The sequence below is a fragment of the Cyprinodon variegatus genome, unplaced genomic scaffold (assembly GCF_000732505.1).
Source record: "Cyprinodon variegatus isolate N-32 unplaced genomic scaffold, C_variegatus-1.0 Scaffold409, whole genome shotgun sequence".
In the NCBI taxonomy this organism is placed as follows: domain Eukaryota; kingdom Metazoa; phylum Chordata; class Actinopteri; order Cyprinodontiformes; family Cyprinodontidae; genus Cyprinodon; species Cyprinodon variegatus.
This window is the reverse complement of record NW_015150862.1, coordinates 236,627-258,897: the sequence shown is the minus strand read 5'-3', so window position 1 is coordinate 258,897 and position 22,271 is coordinate 236,627. Positions and strand designations below refer to the sequence as shown.

The following is a 22,271-nucleotide window of genomic DNA, read 5'->3' as shown; positions in this document are numbered from 1 at the left end:
GGCCCAGTCACAACTCCAGATCCAAATCAAATTGATATGTAGCAAGTATATTTTAAAAAGAGGATGTTTACAGACATTTCATCCCACCTGCCTAAAGCTTAGCAATTTTGTAAAACAAGAAAAAAAAAAAAAGTTTCTGCATCTGGAAGGTTAGTGGAGACATACTGTATCTAGAAGGCTCTCCACTGTAAAATTGGTTCTTTACTTCATTGTGGCTGGATGAAATTGAAAACTGTACTTTTCAAATATTGTTGTCAATCTCGTAATTTTAAAGTAATTGACATTAAATGTGGGGTTGTTATGTAAAAAAAGGCACGATGGGTATGAATCCTTTTGCAAGGCCCTAAAAGCAACATAATTCTAATGTCTGCTCAGCAGTTTTGAGCTTTCTTGATGAATTATTGTTTAATTTTAAATATCTTAAATAACTCAAGAGTCATGTATATCTTGCAGCATCAGAGCGTATTGTTCATCTCAGAACTCCAAAGGAAACAACAGTGGGAAAAATCATGGACTCGTGTATGAAAATGCTTGGACTGGATGGTGATAAGACCCTATTCACACTAAAAGAAAAGCAAGGTGCAAAACTAACCAGGCACATTCCATGTATTTTTAAAAGGCATACAGTTTAATACAGAGTCTTGATATAATTGAGTGTTTTCATTACAGATTCCCTTGATGAGCTCTCCCTGGACCAGCAAATAGGAGTCTTACTGAAAACACCTTTGGAGAACACACAGCTGGAGCTGCATCTGTGTAAAAAGGTCCTGAAATTTGACATTGCATTTACACTTTTTACAGCATGCAAAACATTAAACTCCATCTTAACTTACAGGACAAGCAAATGATTTCTATATCACAACCAAGTCCAGAAATTGATAGTGAAAAAGGCAACATCAACAAAAACACCCAGGTGAACCAGCCAGGAAAAGAAGAGAGAATCCGGGAGCTAAACCAACAAGTGGACTCTCTGCAGAATGTCATCCTTCAGGTCTGAATCTCCATTTTAAAATGCAAATGCAGCTTTTCATTAATAGTAAGGACTATAGTTAAGTGGCACGTTTCACTCCTGAAGGTCCAGGAGCTTCACCACGACCTGGTAGCATTTTGCGCAGAGATAAAGAACATGGATCCAAATGCTAACCTGGACAAGCTGGGTTCTGCTGAGCTGAAACAGAGGCTTGAGATGGTTAACAGCCAGTTGGAGGAGAAAAGGCAGAGGCTGCAGATCCTCAGGGACAACATTAACAACTCAGCCGCTCATAAAAGCAGGTAGGTGAAATATCTTTGTAAAGGTGCTCTGACCTCAGAATACAATCATACAAGAAACTCTCCTCCTTAGATGCACCACTGTGTGCTTTACTTTTTTACAGTCAAGAAATAAAGCATTTTACTTGATTATTTGAAACATCAAAACTATTTTTTTAATTGATATCAGAGATAATAATGTCATTAACAAAAAAAACAGAAATAATGAAATCATTTTCTTTTACAATGGTGAAAAGAGTACAAAAAGAACCTTCCCTTTTATTAGATTTATTTCTTTCTGTCTTTATATCATGCTAAAATCCATCCATCCATTATCTGACATGCTTGTCCCCATTGGGGTCGCGAGGGGTGCTGGTGCCTATCTCCAGCTGTCTACGGGCGAGAGGCGGGTTACACACTGGACAGGTCGCCAGAGCAACACAGAGACAAAAAGGACATACAACCATTCACGCACACACTCACACCTAAGGAGAATCTAGAGAAGCCAATTAACCTAACAGTCATGTTTTTGGGAGGAAGCCAGAGTACCCAGAGAGAGCCCACACATGCTCAAGGAGAACATGCAAACTCAATGCAGAAAGACCCAGGGCCGGGAATCGAACCCACAACCTTTTTGCTGCAAGGCAGCAGTGCTACCTGCTGCAGAACAAGAGATAAAAAGCTATTTTCAAATGATGAATTCATTCATTCAGAGAAAAAAATGTACCGGTAACCAAACTATTCAGTCCTTGCAAAAAGTATAATCACTCTTCTTCTAGAATTATGAAACAACGAATGACTAGATATTTTAATTCAATTTACCAAGGCACACCCAGACTATATAACTGCCAAACCTGTGTCACTCAAAACAATTAAACAGATCCCATCTGATGTATAAAATCAACTTTGTAGGTTTGTGCCTTGTTACATCTGGTGTAAAAATGAGAAGGGCAATTTATATAATCTGGTGACAGCGTGACGATCTGAGGCTGCGTGGCTTATTTAGGCCTGGCTGGGAATAACCAGGAATTCTGTTCTCCAGCAGATATCCTAAACAACAGGGGTTGCCTGTCAGTTTATATAATCTCTACCTCACTTGGGTCATGAGGCAAAACATGATTGAATGTAGAAAGGATAGTCTAGGCGTGAAAGGGTCAAAATAATCTGTTAATATTCGAAAACCCTCCATTGTGGCTGATATCAAACAGTTGTTCAAAAATTAACTATAACACTTATAAACTTGATGAGAGTTTATGACACAAGGTGCCACATAAGCACCTTTTATATAATAACAATAGATCATTACGTTTTCCTATAGAGATACTTTGAATTTGTATTATTTCCATTTTGATAAATTCTTTCATTAAATTGAATTAAAATTTCAGAGTTTTTTTTTTTTTATTTAGTGAGATTTTGCTTTGTGCTGATATTTGTTTGAAAATTCGAAAAAGGAAGTAGCTAGATCCATAAAGCTGTTTTGACATTTATTAGTGATAGCATAGATAGCTTTAACAGCAGTGTGTGTGGCCATGTTTCTGTTAAATATTGGAGACAATTTCCCAGGAATAGGCTACATATTGGGAATGTAAAGGTAGTTGTGGGGAACAATGACTGTTTCCCATGAGGAAATGTTCTCTTCGAGGGATGGGGATGAGGTTAAGGACTGAGGTATGAATTGAGTTTAGGTTAGGTTTGGGTTTCGGCATATATTGGTAATAGTTAGGGTCAGGGTTGGGGTCAGGTCATAGAAATGAGTGATAAATGAATGGAAGTCTATGGAAAGTCCACACAAGTGTGACACAACATGTGTGTTTACATTTAAGTACTGTATCAATAGGCCTTTTAGAATTTGCTAGCAGATAAATATAAAAATATTACCACGTTTCCCATGGAAGATAAATGGTAAAAGCTTATAAATAAAAATAAAGCACATTCCTTTTTATCTAGTTAGCCTCTGTTTTTCTCTGTTGGGGATGTTTTTTTTTTTTTATTTTTTTAAAGGGATTACTGGAACTACATCTTGTTACGACTCAGAAGAGTAACCCAGTATTCAGGCAAGACAAGCAGTGGAATAACTTCAAAAGCATTTATTTAAAAACCACACAGTGTGCATATCCTCAGCAGCTAGGGTGTCTTAAGGAAGGTAACTCTATAATGGGGAAACACAGGTTAGTGACCACAAAAAGGACAATCTGAACTTGTGAGTCACTAACCTGTTTTAGAGCCCAGAGAACGAGATGGATGCCAGCTGGTCAGCTGACCAGACACAGTGGTTGCTGCACAGAGAGCTCTAAATGGTCAAACCTTGAAGGAACAGATGAATGACAGGTCAGGCAAACAGATCAGAACAGGTGCAGGCAGGGTCAAAGGTCCGAAGAGAGAAACAGGTTAGGATAAGTCAATCAGAACATAATAATTAATGCTAGAATAACTATTCCCTAAGGCTCAAGAATAATCTTGTACTGACAACTGGGACCAAGCAACAGAAGCAGGAGCACTTAGATCAAATGAGCAGTGATGAGAAAACCAGGCAGAATTGGACATGTGAATGAAATGAGCAATAAAGCCAGTCATCAGTAATAAGATCATGACACATGTCTTTCCAGATTTATTTATTTTACTCCCTGCCAGTTTTTAAATGACATTATGAAAAATATTGTTGAACACGGTTCTTCTTGAATAAAACTTGCATGAGGATTCCCTTAAATCTCTTGTTAGGATGAGCCTTTCATCAATTTTGCCATACTGAATTATATAAACTGGTCAGTTATCAATGTGCAGATTTTTCAGTTTTCCCATAAAATACAATACAAAACTGTGTGTTTGTGTAGGGTTTTTATAGTTCTCCTCACAATGATTTCCACTTTCTCTCTGAGCATGTCCTAAGTTTTATTGTCTGTAATCCTTTTCAGGTTGTCCATGGATTTTATTATATTCTTAAGTAAAAAAAAACAATGAAGTCATTTAAAAGGATTACTAAACCCCCTAGATTTATTCATATACTAAATCTACTTTCAGCTTAGCCAAAGCAAGTGTTCATGTTCAGGTATTTCTGCTACTTATTTTCATTTACATAATGGCACAAATGTAAATTAAGCTTTTATTAATTTAGAGCCGTTTAATAGATTGCCATATATTTCCCACACCTTTTATATTATTATTTTCCAGGAGAAAGTCTATATCTGTTATATCTTTTTAGGTATTATATTTTTTCCTAAAACTTTTGTTTGCACTTGTCTTGTTATCTCTATCTCCTCCGTGCACCAGCTGCTTGGGTTTATCAGAACACCAACATTGTTTTGATTGTATAAAAGTTAAGAGTATTCCCTTGGTGGGCCCAGTGATGTGTGCATCTTTTTTTTTTTATTATTGTGACTGAAAGTGTGTTATACTTCTATAACTCATGTTAAATTAAAATAAACTCTAACTATAGTAGAAAATGTTTATCTGTAACTGATAATTTAGCAAACTTTATGTGACCACATGAATATACGTCTGTCACAGTCACTTATATGTGCTCTCCTTCCATTTAGACAACTGGAGGTTCGTTTGCTGGAAAAGATGAAGTTAAACTGCCAAGTGTTTAAGGAGGAAATTATCATTGTACATCTTAATCGTCAAGCTGCTAATCTCCTGAATGCCTGGCAAGGAAGCTGCATGAAGGTACTGAAGATACAATTAGTGCCTTTTATCGATTGCTTGTATCATTGCAGAGTTTAATTCAAACATTTAGAAAGGGCCTTGGGCTCAGTCAGTTGAGTTTAATCAACAGCATACGAATGACAGTGGCACCAATATGTGGGAAAGTTCTATCGTCTGAGACGGAGAATGTTTTCATTTCCAAAAATAAACACTGAGAAACTGATACTGTATGTGCACCAAAACAAGTGCAGATACTGGGAGAGGCATGTCTGGAATGGAATAATAAGACCATTTCAGCACAAGAACAGTCAAATTTGGTGCTTTTGCAAAAAATTGCTTTTGAGCTATTCTTAACTGTTTTAGAGAAACTTGCATAACTAGCCTTATTTCTTCTCAGACATTCCTGATCTGGTGCATAAATCAATTTGCGAGGCAATGTGAAGGTTTCTTTGTATACTTGGATGTTTAAATCTTAAGCAAGTTAGCAGAGTAAAACAAGGTGGTCATGGCTATTTTAGAAGGGAGGCCATGAATCAAAACTGTTGTTGAATTGACAAAAAGGCTCAGTATTATATCAAAGATCATACATCATAAAATTTTAAAGCAAGAAACCAGAAAACACTGGAATTATGTGACAGCACCAGGACCAAAATGGCAGTCTAAAAGTATTTTACTCTGCATGGGCTGTATACAGTTAACACGTAAAAGAGGTCAATGATCATCTATCCAGGAAACCCTTGTTTTCCCACTGATTTAAAATGCTTGATATTCTGAACTGCATTGTGAAACATTACTCTTTTTCTGCAACATATAGCTACAGCAATGGGTCTAAAGACTGTTGGAGCAACCATAGGTTTTGTTTGTGAGCATGAAGTTTAGCAGGAACAATTATTAGCTGTAGCAACATCAACGTTTCTCAGTGTCTGAGCTAAACTGAGGAAAGAACATCTAAACAAATTCTATTAAAACTCTAGATATTTAGCTCCCCTTGCAAATTTTACATGTATATAAGTTGCTCTAAGCTAATTTTAAAACCTAGACTTGTGTATATTGAGACAAATGTCCTGCACAATCTGCATGATAACAGATTTCATGACAAATATTGTAGGTTGGCATCAGAGTAAGAATGCTCGTCAGAAATGGAGCAGTCAAAATGTATAATGTGCAGATAAAACATACAACCGGGAACCGGTGTGGTGAGACTCCAAGATACTGTGTTTAGACGCTGTCTCTTCTGGCCTACTCCATTTCAGTCCTTACTCAATCATCAATAGATAGACACTTTTCTATCACAATTCTTATCTTATTGTGTAATGAATACACTAAAGTCTGAGTTTAGTGTTGTGCACTAAGCTGTTACTCCTTAGAGACTTTTGGTGTCCAAGGTACCTTGTGCTTACTTGTTTTACTTACATTTTCTCTACTTTCTTTTCAATTTCTCTATAAAACTAACTACTGTGAGTTGCAAGAATGGATGGATGATATATCTGAGCAAAAGCATAAAGCATTTCCTTTTCTAAGAACAAGCAGACAGAGCAATCATTTAGATGAACATGCTGTGTTTACTGAGAAAAGGATGTTTAGCACTGACATTTGAGAGCCTGTGACCATACCAACAATGGAATGCATGTGACAAAGGCTACTGGGAGAGTGAAATTGAGAAATGGGCCAGTATGTGTAAAACTATCTGCATCTATCCCCCAGTGGAGCTCCCCTTCTTTTTTAACGTGGCTCTTTTATCTCGTCGGTGAAGCCCTAACGAGATGCCATGAAAGGACACACGCGGCTTTGGCTTTGAAAGGTGCCCCGTGTCACATTGCCGCCCCCGGGCCACACTTTTTTAGGTGCTGAGTTTGTGGGAAAAGCAGCAGCACTAATGTTTATCATATGACCTAATCAGAGTTAACACACAGGTCAGAGCCAAGGAGCAGTCTGGGAACTAGATAGAGCTGCTGTTCAAATAAGGAACAGACCGCCCAGTGTTTAGTCCTTGTAGGCTGCCCTGAATTTCAAACAATAAGGAAATATTTCATCATCTGTAGTCTAATCACCAGGATCGCCTGCAACTGGAGAGCATCAATAAAGCAGCTGAGAGGGGAAGGGGGGGTGGGCAGTGGGGGCTCAGAGAAAAACAGAGAGACTCAGGGGTGAAGGGTGAGAACATCAAATGGGAAATGACTTTAAATAAGCCGTTTAGCTTTGATGGTTTAAAAACTTTTGATGGACAGTAGTGGAGAGGAAATCTGAAAAATTATGGGTTTATCCTTTAGTAAGTCCTTTTTCTAGATGGAGGGATTTTTTTCTTTTTTAAGCAAGAGATAGGGCATCTTAAGTTTTAAATTAACTGCACCCCTGCTAGGTTATCTTTCTCCCTTTCATTATCTTTGCAGAATAATTCCTGATGTTTTTACTGCCTTTGGATTGGATTTGTGGAAATGTGCCATTGTTTTGCCTCAGGTAGGCAGGGATTTTATTAAAACCTGCACAAACAAGAAGAATATGAAAAGAAAAGTCCTCAGGTTCTTGGAGTATGACCAAAACTGAACAAGCTGGATGAAAAAAGATGCATATTAGAGTTTTGTCGAGGGGCTTTGGCTGCGTTTCCGTTGATATATCCTGTCTGGCCCACTTGTCTACAGAGACAGAAGCTTTAGCTTTGACCCCTGACCCTTGCAAGGCGGCAGCTATTGCTGCAAGGCATTCACACGCCATGTGGGGGAAGAGAGGAGTATGCCAAGAGGCTGGATAAAGGGCCCGTTGGAATTCAGTGGTCAGACTCACAAGTTATTTCTGATTCCTGCAAGCTACTTGTGGCATGATCTCTTTTAGAGCTAATCATTATATCTTGGTGGTCGACTGACTTTGACGCAGGCACAGTATTTATCTCTTGGGAACTTTCTTGTACTGTAGTGGTGTGTTTAACTTAAGGAGGTGATAGCTGGATTATTTTCATAACTCAGTAGTATGTAACAGGTCTAACTGACAGTTTATACAACAATAAGAGTCAGAGTGCCTCTATCACCACATAAATAGAGATTTGTTCTGAGAGCTAAACTGACATTAATAGTTATCAGCTTTGTGAAGGAATTCCCCTAGCCCAGTGACATTTTTTGTTTGTGTGTGTGCAAAGATTTTTCTCCAGGAAGTAAAAAAAAAAAGCTTAGAATAAATCATGCAGCACTTTTAGGTGCATCTAGAAACCTTCTTAGACAAATAATGAGAACACCTGCATCAACACAAAATATGGTAGTGGCAGCATCATGCTGCCGGGATGCTTTTCTCCAGCAGGAACAAAGAAGTGTAAGGGTTAAAGGGAAAACTGGATAAAGTTAAATATAAAGTATTTATGAGAGGTACACCCAGCTACAAAACAATTATAACTGATTTAAAGGTCTACCTTCTGTCAGGACAACAATGCTAAATATAGAGCAATTTAGTTGCATCCAGTTGAACTGAGCTTAAGTTATAAAAGGATAACCAAAAACTATGTGCAGAACTGGTGGAGACATAATCTAAAATACTTGCAGGATAATTAGCAGGTGACACTACAAAGTATTGAAACAGGCGGTAAGAATCTACTAATCAGATCTGTATGTTCTTAAAATATAGGTGTGGACATGATTGTATGTTTCTATTGCATGCATTTGTGCAAATCTGCAGATATAGCATTTTTTGCTTCATGTCCTTTCAGGAGAAAGCTCAAAAAAAGACTTCAGACTTTAGCAGTTTGGGTCAGCTTGTGACCCCTCAGTCTCCAGCCATGCTAATGGTGGTGCAGGAGAAGCAACTTCCTGATGGACATTATGGCTTTAAGTGTTGCTACAGAGATGGCAGTGGCCTGGTGGTGGTCAAGGCGGACAACTCTCACCTCTGTGTGGAGGACAGGTAATGAAGTAACAATCAAAAATAACAAAACTATATTGAGCAAATAATCCAAGATTATTGAGTAAAGCGTCTTTATAGATTCATTTTGGCAAGTGTAAGCATGTTTTACTCATCTCACCCATTTCTTTCATCTGTGTTTTGTTTTACACTAAGTAGCCATGGAGACCCATTAAGTAATAGCCCCAAAACATGTAGCGTAGTAATTTTAAACTTGGATGTGAAAGAGTGAAAATCAAAAGATCAAAATTATGATTATGAAAAAAAAAAGAATTATATATATATATATATATATATATATATATATATATATATATATATATGAGGGAAAAAAGTATTTTGCAAGTTCAGGGGGGTCTCAAAGTGTCTACTGTGAGAGAAAAATTGTAGAGATCACAATGTATGATTTTTTTAACTATTCATTTGCATTATACAGCTGCATTTAGTATTTGAACATGTGAGAAAAATCAATGTCAATAGTTGGTACAGTTGCCTTTGTTTGCAATTACAGAGGTCAAACATTTTTTTTACCAGGTTTGCACACACTGCAGGAGTGATTTTGGCCCACTCCTTCACACAGATCTTCTCTAGATCGTTCAGGATTTCTGGGCGGTCCCTCCTGAGAAACACGAGTTTGAGCTCCGCCCAAAGATCCTCTATTGAGTTTAGGTCTGGAGACTAGCAAGGCCACGCCAGAATCTTGATATGCTTTTTACAGAGCCACTCCTTGGTTATCCTGGCTGTGTGCTTTGGGTCATTGTCATGTTGGAAGACCCAGCCTTGAGCCACCTTCAATGCTCTAACTGAAGGAGGTTGTTCCCCAAAATCTCGCAATACATGGTCCCCAGCCATCCTCTCCTTGATACACAAATATAGCAACCACATAAATGTAATGGAAGCAGCACAACCAAGAGAAATTCTACAAAATGAAGAGAACGGATTTTTTGAAAAAATTTATACAGTTGAATAGAAGAAAATCAAAGTTTAGCTTGTAGATGTAGGTTAGAGCTTTAACTTATATCAATTTTTTTCCCTCAGACTGATGGAGGTGAATGGGGTGTCTGTGGTCAACGCTACCCTTGAAGAGCTAAATGATCTGCTACATGTAGGACCTTGTATTCAGATTGTCGTTCTTCGCCAACCTCCACCTGCTCTGGTCTCTACTTGCTTCAAAAATGCTGTGGTCAGTCCAGATGGAGAATTCACAGGAACTCCCCCACAAAGAAAGGTGATGGCAATCTAACTTCAAATAAAAAACAAGAAGGAGGCAACACATGGGACATACAGTGGGGAATTGCAAATGTAGTGATATCCATTTAGTTATTCCAAATTTTGTAACCTTAGAATCACAAACCTCTGTGTATGGATTATAATTAATTGGATTTAATTGTCAAATGGAAGAAAGATGAACAAAAAATTTGGTAAGTGTGGCATGTATTTACTTTGATGCTGAAAAATAAAATCCTGTGCAACTAGTTGCATTACTTAGCCACCATCTTAATCTGCTTAATATTGTGTGGCAAGAACAACCACTCCATATTTAAAGGAATCCTCCATCATAATGGCAAAACATGTTGTTGGTATAATCATGCTCTGGGTACTCCTATTATAGCCGTTTTGTTGGGAAGATGGAAGGAGAAAATTACATGAGAATCACGGAGAAGACACCAAATATAGCTGCAGAGCACCAGTCAAATGGGTACATGTGCAAATCTGGTAGGGACTAACCCCCCAACAACTTGCAGCATAAAGTACCAACAAATAGGGCACAGATACCAGTTTGAGAGCCAAATGTTTATTCAACTATTGTCACCCATTCCAGGTTGGCAATAATAAGTTAAACTGGATTCACTATGTAATAGTCTTTTTCCTGATTCATAAAGGTATGCAGGAGATTGACAAAGCCATGATGGTAAATTTTACTTCCAAGTAGTATGCAGTTCTTCATATATACACACACACACACACATCAATTTAAACAGATGGTATCAATATGGTATCGGTATCGGCCAGGTATTGCACAGCCAGGTATTGGGTATTGGTATCGGGGCCAAAAAATGGCAACACTCTTGATGCTGATGACGGTGCAACACTAGTATTATACCTTTTTTTTACCACTCTAAGAGCAGGACAATTCATGTCAAACACTAGGTTTGGTTTTGACTAAGAAAGTAAAAGAATAACTTGTTTAACTTGTATGTCTTAGAATGTTGCATTTTGCTTTTAAATGTATGTAAACCAGAAAGAAATACCTGTTAATTAATAGTAATAAAAGTAGCATTTGTTCCTTAATATGATCCTCATCAGTGGGTGGAAACTAAAAGTAAATATTGACTCAAAAATTCTCTTTTTGCATTCTGGGTAATTATTTCCAAGCAAAGTACAGTGATAGTCTGACATGGTCAGGACACCCAAAAGGCTTTTTGCAAACTTTCATTCTGGAAATTGACACTTAAAGTTGCCTTGAATACTAACCCCAACAAATGTTTCTTAAATAAAAGGAGGTAGGGTCTTTGTTTGCAAGCCGTAACGTAATCCACTGCATTGCATGAATAAACCCTTGGGCCCGGAAGTAGCCTATTTATCAGCCCCCTTTCTTCCTGCTCTTGCTAAGTGGCAGTGGATCATGCATGTCTGACAGAAAGACAGCACAAACACTACCAAACCCTGACCCAGACCCCGAGGGGTCCAAAGAGCCTGAAAGGAAAAGTGAGGGACCGGTTTTGCCTGTCCCATGATGAGAAAGGTCACAGGTCAGTCACCAACACGTTTGTGTTTTAATGGTTTTCTAATCAAAGCCAAATGAGCTCTATATAATCCTGATGATGACAGAGGTGGCATTTTCTGCTTGCCAAAGAGAGCCACAGGGAGGGAGGAGTACAACGCTGGCAAAACTGGAAACGTGAGACTTCTTTAGAGGCATGGGAAATTGAGTTCCTTCACACTGCTTCTATCCTCTCGTTCAAATAAACCATAATACTATAACTCAAGAAATCTAACAATACGGTGAGAAGTACATTAAAGCTGTGCGCAATAGCAGGGGTTGGATACAAGATGCTGTGGGAAGGGAAACAATGGAGAGAAATTACTGATGATCATCCTCAGAGTCAAAATAGCTGTGTGAAAGCAGCAGTTAGTCTGGTCTTCTACTCATTTCAAAAGACATGGATAGAAATTCACAGATCTGTAAAACAAAGCCACAAGAAGGCTGAGGAGAAGGAGAGAATGTGTCATGGCTGCCTTCATGGAAACAAATTAACACTGGAGAAAATGAGATGAAAATCCTATAAACACTCATTCTGGCGAGAGTAGAAAGAGATGAAGGGACTCCCTGTGACCAACGCAGCCCTCTGAACAAACGCTCACTCACTTTGATATTCCAGCTATAAAACCTTTGCATGCTGTCAATCCAACAGGCACAAGAAATCCATCTGGTGAGAGATTAAAAAAAGACAATGAAACACAACATTTCATTCAAGTCTGTAAAGAAGTAGCACTGTATCTTTAGATATGAGGGTCAGAAAAAAGCATTTAATTGCTTATCAGCATTAGATAATTCCCCTCGCATCTTCTTTTTTTGTAGATTTAGATTATTTGGTCGAAGAGACTAAAGCTAAAGCTTGGACAGTAGAGGCCAAGTCAAAAGTAGACTTCTACCATTGTATTTTAAACTTCATAATTATATTCTCTTTATTAATATTACACTCACATATTTTTTATTTACTCTAAACCATTGTGATATTAAGTGGTTATTAACTGAGAGGACAATAACTGTTAATGTGGGAAATGAAGGTCTGAACTGCAGCAATATAATTTTATTGTGTGAAACACATACTGAACACATACGGATGCATAGAGAAACCACTTCACGCATAAATAAAACAGGATAATACTCAACAAAACAGTCTACTCAACAAAACAATATCAGAGGTCTACAATGTGTTTCAGTCTGAAACCGTGAAGAAATTGGTGGTAAAACTGAGCAAGGACTGCTTTACAATGGTTGGGGTGGGGGTTTGGGGTCAGAATTTTTAAAATCCAGTTTATTAGAGGTGCTGTCAAATTTATAAAAATCAGGTGGAGGGGTTGCAGATCTGATGATCTAAAATTGTACTTGCTGTCAAACCCATAAAGGTTTTACAAAACCTTTAAAGGACATAAATTCTACAATAAAATATATCAAGGTTTATTCCACAGTTATCAAGTCTTGATGCAAAGTTTTGGTACAGGTTCCAAAAAAGTAAAAAAAAACAATCCACTGGTCTTTGTTTCCAAATTTGAATATGTTTTTCTTTCCATCCAGGCAGCTTTTTCAATTAAAAATATCAGAAATAGCGTTGAGTTCAAGTCTTTATAGAATGGACCAAAGCAAATCATTGTTTTGACTTAGAAACATGCAAATTAGACCTGATGAATGTGTCAAGGTTTGGTTGTGGTTTGAGGACCCAAATGCAGAGGCAGAGAGGCTGAGGAGATTTCTTGTAGTTTAATGAGGCAAACAGTAAACAAAGAAAGGAATGCAAAAATCCAACTAATAATGAAAAGCAAACAAGAACTATGGAGACATCTGGGGAAACCAAACACGAGGAGCCTGGGAGAGACGAGGTAGGTGGACAACAGCATGGGAGCATAGCAAAGACAAGGAACCAACAAGGAGTGACAGCAGAGGGAGGGTATAAATGCTGACTGAGACAAAGGCAGGGTTAACGAGCTGACAAGGAGCAGGTGTGAGAGGAGACAACGAGGGAGCCAAGGGGAAAGGAACACACACAAGAGGGCAACAAAGGAAAACAACAGAAAAACCTGAGAAAATAAATCTAGAAACTACAACAAAATAGGAATTAAACCAATAAATCTAGAAAACAAGGAGCAATGTAAAACACAACAGAAACAAGACCATGACAGAATGGGGGTCGTTTTGTTTCTTTGTTAGCCTGTATTACAGGATTGTTTTTCAACTTTTTTGGAACGACTATGACCTGGATGACTGAGAATCTTCATCAGGATTTTGGTACCGGTTTACATGTAAAACATCAAATTATGATTATTTTTCTTTTAATTGTATGTTACTGTCTTGGATTTGTTTCTGTTAGTTGGCTTTACTCAGAGTAGAAACTTCTGCATAAACATGAACCCAACTCAAGCTAGACAATGTCATAAAGCTTAGGGAACTTGTTTCTATGTAAACCATAGCTTTAGGGGTTGTAGTTGTTTTAACACAGTATAAGCCCAATTTGGTTTAAGCTGCTTTTAGAATGGAGCCAAGGCTGAAGTTCAACTGAAGAAACTGATTGCTCTCCTATATCCACCTATGACACAGCCAATCAGCTTTGAATCACACCTCCATGAAAGCCAATCGGCATCCAAAGTTCATCTTAAAATGCCTCCGATCCTCGACTTGTCTGCTCCTACTGCGCAGAGATTACCCCGTTTCAACCCAGCTCCAGCCCCTCCTCCACCATCGTAGCTAAAACTTCATCAGAGTGTCATTGCTTCTGGACTCTTACTGCATTCCGCATCTCATTTCAACTGCTCTGGCAGAAGACCGCCATGTTGAGCCTGGTTCTGCCATAGGTTTCTTCCAAACAGGGAGTTTTTCCTCTCCACTGTCGCTTCATGTTTGCTCATCCTGGACAGGTTCTCTCATCCTGTGTTATCTAAGCTGGACTTCCATCTTCCAGGTCCCTCAGTGAAGCTCACTATCAGCTCACGCAGTCCACTGGATCTCCCCATAAAGCTCAGCATACCGTCTCGCTAACCAGCAGTCTATAGACTGACTAACCCAATCTATCTCCAACCCACCACCAGTTTCAGGCCTGGGGGGGAAACAGCCTTATTCTTTACTCCTGTTCATGCATATCTATCAAAATTCAGCGCTATGTTTCCTGCCGAGGACTGAGCGCCAGAGACAAAGTAATTGTATCAATAAAGTTCGTCTAACTGTCTTTTCTCTTCATGTGAGTTTTTCAGATTGAAATAGCAGATAGCGTTAGGCCTCAGAAACAGTTATTCTGGACCAGGACTGCCCAAAGTCGTCCTGCAAGTTTTTAGAGAGTTTCCTACTTCAGCTCAGCTGATTCTGACCATTGCAGTTCAGCCAAAGACAATCAGCGTTATCAATAGAAATCAGCTGTACTGAGGTGGTAAACGTCTAAAACCTGCAGGATAGTGGCCCTCGGGGACCAACTTTGGGCATGCATGTCTGGACTAAAGCAGGGGTTCTTCAACTTTGGTTCTAAGGACCCAATCCCCTGCATATTTTAAGTTAGTCCCTATCACCTGACTTAGATCACTATGTGATTAACAGGGCTCGGCCCTTAAAGACTGCTATAAGGAGGGAATACATATATTTGACTCAGGTGTGTAGGACAAGAGACTGTCTGGAACATGCAAGACAATGGGTCCTGAGGACCAGGTTTAAAGAGCTCTGCACTAAAGGAACACTCCAAGAGAGCCAATCTAATCTAGGAGCTAATCTAGGAAAGAAATGACTGGCCTGTAACCCACTAATAAAACATTATTTAGAAATGTGTCAGTATTTCTCTTTGCACCCAGAGTTAAAAGCTAACAAGTGTTTGAGAGGAACAAAGAGCAAAGTAGACTTCAGTCGTCATTACATTTTATGAACCTTTGTGTCCATACATTTGCATTAGTACATACTTAGAAAGTGGCAACAATTTACATGGTAATTTGAATAGGAGGTGCTGTGTCAACAATGATCTCTTTTTACTAAAACCAGATCTAAAAATTAAGCATATAAAAAACATCTTAGTTTATACAAAGTATACAATATTAAATGCTGGAAATATATATATATATGTAAAACAAAACTGCACTCACATACACCTTATACTGGCTGCTTATACTGTTAGCAGTATAGCTCTGTTTTGTGAAAATACTTGTATCCTCAATAGATAGTCAGCAGCATGAATCCCTTCCACAGTTATTTTGTGGTTCAGAAGCTGAACGATTTGGGAACCACTACTGTAAGTAAAGGAGGATGAGCCACAGAGGACCAAGGACTCTTCTGTTTGCTCATTGGAAACATCTGCAGCGAGTTTGACCGGCATCTTCTCATACCGGCAAAATACCTCAAGTTGACCTAGCTCTGTACCTGACACACAGTGGCACAGAGAAATCTGCATCTGGTTTGGCTTAGCGGGTTCAGTAAGGCAACATCCAGTGCACACTGATAAGCTCAAAACGGAATCCACTGTGGCTGGATTTTTCCCTTTTTTTGTCTTATGCGCCACAGCTTCTTACTCTTCAGCCCCCACTTACACTACGACCCCATACCCTCCCACCTTCTTCAACTCTCTAACCACGCCATGACATTTTAGGGTGCCTGGCATCCGTTTGAAGTGGGAGAAAGGGCATTAGCTCTGGTTTCCTGCCCAAATCCCACACAAGCCAATAAAATGCAAACAGGTCTAAAGTAAACCAAAAGAATTCCTGTTCACTAAATGTTAAACTAACAACACTGGCATTTAGCCCTCAATGATACAGTACAAGACAAATATGTATCTTATACCTCATTATCTCAGGAAAGAGCTTAATTTATGTGCAGGTACATAAGAAATTATTTAAATGTCAATTTGAGAATAATTTAACTTTCCTTATCAGATTTGCATTTCTGTAGTGCTGCAGAGCCAAATATTAATAGAGGTCTATACCCCTTGGCCCCTTGCATTTCAGTAATCACTCAAAGGGAGAGAGGGCTGAGAGGGTCACAGTTAAATCCCTTGGGCTTATCATTTCATTTTACTCAGGTGGAAATGGAACCTCAGCCTTTTTCCTCTGGCTAATCTAGCTGCACGAAGCACTTCAGAGACTCCCCAAAGATATTTATCAGTTAAACGTCTCCAGGCCAACATGGCCCTATTATCCTATTATCACCAAGCTTTTTGTGGCTGCAGCCACCTTTGAGACATGACAGCATAAGTAGAGACCGCCATCTACTGGTCATCTCACAAAATCCTCTGTATATTTCCAAATGTATTATAACAATCTGCTTGATGCCAGCAAAAAAAAGTTAATCTTAGGATTGTTTATGAAGGTTTTCTAATTAAGTCAAATAGTTTATACACTTCAGACAAGTTAGTTGATACATTTCAAGGGTAAACGAATAAGCCAGTACTGGATGAGACGATGTATTTAATGTGTGAAAAACTCTGCAGGTCCTTGTTTTGTAGATGGTTTGTAAGAATAATTTTAAATAGTCTAAGGACTCAAAGGATTATTAAAGCTCTAAGTTTGAATTAAGCCTAATTATCCTAATTTATGTTATTTAGGATGCAGTTAAATACTAACACCAGTTTTAATGAGGAATCTATTTCACTTCACCAGCAAAGGGCACATATACAACTATTATACAACTATTGTAGCTTCTAATATTACAAAGTCAACTGAGGAAACGTTGAAATTTAGAGCATTTATTTATTTTAAGAGGATTTGCACATTCTAAAACAATTGTTACTCATGCAGTCCCTAGCCAGATAAAAATCAGTACAAGAACATTCAATACTATGCACAACTCTCTTCGCCCACAGACCACCACTTACTCTTCTTCTACAACATTTCACAAGGTTGCACCATCAGAGAGAAAACTATCTAAACTTTCCTTTTTGCAAAATCTCTATAGAAGATCCAGAGTTCTCTTTTATTTACTCTCATCTTCAGCACATGCCCTAATTTTTTTTTTAATAGGATTTATGTTTTTAGATTAAAAGAAATGGCTAAAGAATAAAGTTAAGTCTGGGGAGCAATTTCTGTATTCATTTGACCATATACATTTAGGATTATTTTCCACCAAAATCATACAGCGGAGACAAGCAGAGATCAACAGTATTGCTTTAAATTATTTTGTTAAAGAAACTCTGTGTATTCTAAAAGGTGTGTCTTTAAAGAGAATTAGCCCCACCTTATCATAAATCATTTAGCATGCTTAACAGTGCCACCCTTTGTTTCATGAAAGGCACTAGAGATCATGTATCAGTATTTGTAATTGTAGGACGAAAAATGCTTTTTCCTGCCTTGATATCTAAGCAAAAGATTCCATGTAGAAAGCACCTTATGGATGCTAAATACTATATTTGCTATTGAAAGAGAAGTTTAACCATTCTTTAGGCATTTGTACATTTAATACAAAATTCTATTCAGGGTCAACATCAATGGGCAGATTTGTGTGAACAAACCAAGTTTAGATTAAAAGGACAGAGGAGTTACTAGAGGTCTCTATAATTTAAATAATTAATTGAAAACATATTATGTTGACAGTTTTCTACATTTTGTCATTATTTTATTTAATGACACTAGAGGCCTTTATTTAGGTAGTAAGTAGTTGGGAAATGGGATGGATAGAGAGGAAAGGGAAGACAAGCAACACAGGACTCAACGGGTTAGGGCTTGAAGCTCATGGCTGCTCGGTTGAGGAGATCAGGCCTCCATAAGTGGATCAAGCACCATACTGCTGCATCATGTGCCATGCCCAGGTTTTTCACATTTCTTAGCAAAATAATTTGTCAACGTTTTGTTGTTAGATACAAAATCAGATGATTACATTAATTTTCTTCCTTCCAAGTTGCCAAAACATGTCAGAGCTATAAGTATGAGTTAAGCTCCCTTTTGTTATATTTACTATTCAACACCATCAAACACAGAGTACACTTAGTAGAACTAAGAGAAATTACGGCTATACTTTGTGTTTGATGTGTGTTTAAATATCCAAGATTAACGTATTAAGGAGCGGATCTGACATTAGGGCAACTATTCAAAGGAAGCTGAGAGACAGTTTAACTCTTATTGCACTGCTTAATTAAAGGGATGATGGAAAGGCCATCAGGATTAAGTCTGAGGTGTGCCGTTGATTAGATAAATATACTGCTAAAAATGCTTCACATTGCCCTGCCAGCAGGCAGAGATCAAAAGGGTCAGCATAAAGTAGTTGTCATTTTTCATCTATTCTCTGATATACAGAGAGCATAATGGCTAATGTCGCCATCAGATAAAAGGTTTAATTAACGCTAGATGAAAATAGGAGAAATCATAATGGCACATAATCAGCAAGTTCTGGCTGAAGCATCTTAAACCCCAGAAATGTGGTGCAGACGTACAAAACAAGGAAGATTTATAACAAAAGAAATAAATCAAAGGAAAAGAATGATGCTGATAAGCTACTTTCAAGACCATGGACCATTTGTGAGACTCACAAATATAACTATGTTATAGAGCTACTGAGCTCAAGAGGAAACAAAGAAAAACTAAAGATATATTCAAGCACATGTATGCTTGCAGCATTAAGAAGTTTTACAAATGCATTAAATAAAAATAAGAACTGTCAGGTTGTGTGGAGGGTTGAAGAGGATCCAAATGCAGAGACTGAAGCTAAGGTGGTTTATGGCAGATTTAATTATCCAAAGGACAACAGAAGCAAGCCCACAAACAAAATACAGAAAAACAAAATCCAGGAGACGTACTGGCATACACACATGAGGAGCCAAGAAACGGCGAGGAACCAGCAAACAGTAACGAAAGAGGAGGAGTATAAATGGGAGACTGAACAAAGATCAGGCTAATCACCAGATTGGGAGTGGGTATGGACAGAAGAATCTGGGGCTAGGGGAAAGGAAACTGATGCAAGAGGGCAACAGAGGACAAACAAAAATACATAAGAACTGAAATAAAATAAGAAAACACCAAAATATGGGAATGAAACCAATAAAACTAGAAAACACTGAAAAACATGAATCAAAGTGAAACTAAAAGCTCAAAAAGAAAACTTAAATAGAACCAAAAAGTGCAGAATCATGACAAGAACAAGGTTGGTTTAGGAATGCAAAGTGCAACTCACCACCTAGGGCTGATCAACTGAGAGAGAACAACTGAGATTCAAATATGCTCATTATGACACTATATAAAAATTCACACTGTCCTAAATATTAAGCACAACTTAAGGTTGTTCCAGTTGACTAGCTAACTACTATTCCCACTGACCGAGCTAAGTTTAGCATACCTTTCTTCCAGGTTTTAACTAAAACATAGACTTTTTTAACTTCTTCAGATAAATATATGACTAAAACCTTATAACCCAGAGCCAAACTTTATCGAAAGCTTATATTGATTTGACTTTTTTATTAAATAGTCTTTTTTGCATTGATAAAGACATTCTTCAGAATTGGGGTCCTGTTTGGAGAACTAATTAGAAATAATAAAGACTAGTTCTTTGACTTTTGGGAAAACATGTAAAGCTTAAAGGTACTGTGTTCCTATAAAACAATTTATTGTGCTGTATTTGGTATTCAAGGCACTAAAACTAGGTCTCTCTCAGGCACCAAACTCCTCCTGAATCCAGGCCCCTCAGCAAATCATTCACAGTCAACATATATGAATTGTTGTGCTGCTGTTGCAGTTATTATAAACCCAAGAAACTTCAGTTCTCTCAGTTTTTAAAATGCATGTAACTGTTTCAGTGTTTGGAAAAGCCCATTATTTACAGAGTTGCTAATTATCATTGAAAGTCTATAGAACACCCAAGTCAGATGAAACTGAAAAATGTTTAAAACTCTAATGAGCTTTTGTCTCGAATTTAGGTTGGCGTTGTTTTTTCTTATATAAGAGGAAATATCCTCCCACTCTCTGAACAACAAATAGGCAACTTCTGGCATTATCTCAGCATTGTGTGGGGTGAGCGTATCAAAAAAGAAAGAAAAGTCAGAGGACTGTGTTATGACAGTTTTGCACAAGAATGAAATAAGAGCAATCTTTTTCAACATACAGAATGAAAACAGTTCAGGTCTGCTCCAATGCAGCCTGACCCATCATTAGTAACAGTGTTTATGCTCTAGATGGCAACAGAGGGCTCTACATTTGCCCTGTTAGCAGCACAGAAAACACCAGACACTCTCAAAAGAAGTTTCTCAGTAAAACCCATCACTTGCACAGAAAGATACTTCACAAGAATCCATGTGTGAAAGACTGCCAAGCAAATCCTTAGCCGTCGCTGATTATTTGCTCCTTGATGATTCTGGAAAGTAGGCCAAGCAATGCTGATTCTAATTCGCAATAAATGTTTGAGGGACCCATCAGAAAAATGCAAGAATGACATATGGATACACACAAAATTTTACATTTGATACCACAAAGTCAAAGTGGCAGTTTAAAGGTTTTTTCCTGAGGTAAATGAAAAAACTAATAAATGGCACTTAATGGAGCAGCTAAGATGGCACTTAATTATATTTTCTTCTTGATGTATGAACTTACTCAGATGCAATCAGATGTGAGAAAATTAGAGAAAGCAAGTAATGAATATAAACTTGTTTGCATATCAACTGTAAATTGTTGTCTAATTATGCTGATGAAGATTCTCAGTAATCCAGGTCATAGTCATTCCGTAAAAGTTTAAAAAACAATCCACTGGACTTGGTTTCCAAGATTTGAAGATTTGTCTAATTATGTGAGATAAGGTACACACAGCCATTGGAAGAGTCAAAAGGCCAGAGAGAGCTGAGACATTAGCTGAGATCTTATATCAGCTAATTTATCACTAACTGATTGTCTCAGTAAAAGCTTTGTAATGACAAAGACAAGCATCTCGTGTTGGTTAAAAGCAAAAAGCTCAGTCTCGAGATCTTGGCAGGTTTATTTTTTCAGATAGACGATGTTTGCACTGATTTTGAACTTGTTTCTGGTCTTCTGTACGTTCTAGTGCATGTGGGGAAGTTTTTCCTGAGGAACAGAGTTAAGAAAGGCTTTTCTCATGGGTAACATTCATATGACAGCCCAGGAAAAAAACAATCATATTATCATAAATTTCTCTAGGACCAAGGCCCTGATCTTTATAAGGTTTGTGTTTCCTGACACAGGTACAAACGAGTGTGTACGAACGACCAGATTTTTCAAAGCAGGTGCAAAGGTATTTTCATTTGCTATTCAGTAGATAGCATGAAACATGCAAATTTATTTATTTTTTTTTTTTTATGAGAGCCTTCATTAATATGCAGATCATATTTTAATGACCAAACTACGCAAATTCAGGGTCGGAGGCAATCCAAATCTAAGTTTTACTTGCAAAGCCATTATCAAAATCAGAAACTGAAATGTGTCAGCAGTTTTGCATCTTTTGTAGTTTTTCCTTTAGTTTTCTTTTCTTAGGAAGTCAAGTACAAACTGACACGCAAGTTTGATAATAAAGGAGATGTTTGGAAAAATTAGAGCATGAAAAGGTATTCTGTGGGCATGTAAACATATTTGGACTTTCAAATACAACAGAATTATATATATATATAGAAAAGTGAGCATATCAATGCAGTGGGGCTGCAGACAATCTTTGTACAATTAAACCAAATAAATAAAAAGGACTTAACTTAAATATTGTGAAAAAATATTTACAGAAAGAGACTCCAAAGAGACACAACAGGGATTTTTTTCTCCCCCAATTTAGTAAAAGTGTTTTTCTTTTTTAAATTTTATTCCACTTATGTTTATAGCATTTAGAGATAGGC

At 37.8% G+C, this 22,271-nt stretch overlaps 1 protein-coding gene across 4 annotated transcripts in view; it reads left to right on the top strand.

Moving 5' to 3' along the window:
* LOC107093124 overlaps positions 1-10,769 on the top strand; it is a 78,878-nt gene extending 68,109 nt beyond the window's left edge. For 2 of the 4 annotated variants that reach the window (XM_015387965.1, XM_015387967.1), the window contains 7 exons: positions 454-579; positions 670-764; positions 836-991; positions 1,076-1,272; positions 4,782-4,911; positions 8,582-8,775; positions 9,811-10,764. In XM_015387965.1, coding sequence (XP_015243451.1) covers positions 454-579; positions 670-764; positions 836-991; positions 1,076-1,272; positions 4,782-4,911; positions 8,582-8,775; positions 9,811-10,015 — 1,103 coding nt within the window. In that variant the 3' untranslated portion in view covers positions 10,016-10,764. Of the gene's footprint in view, positions 1-453; positions 580-669; positions 765-835; positions 992-1,075; positions 1,273-4,781; positions 4,912-8,581; positions 8,776-9,810 lie in introns of all 4 variants that reach the window. The other 2 variants (XM_015387963.1, XM_015387964.1) reach the window with 2 other exon arrangements.
* The last annotated feature ends 11,502 nt before the right edge of the window (positions 10,770-22,271 follow it).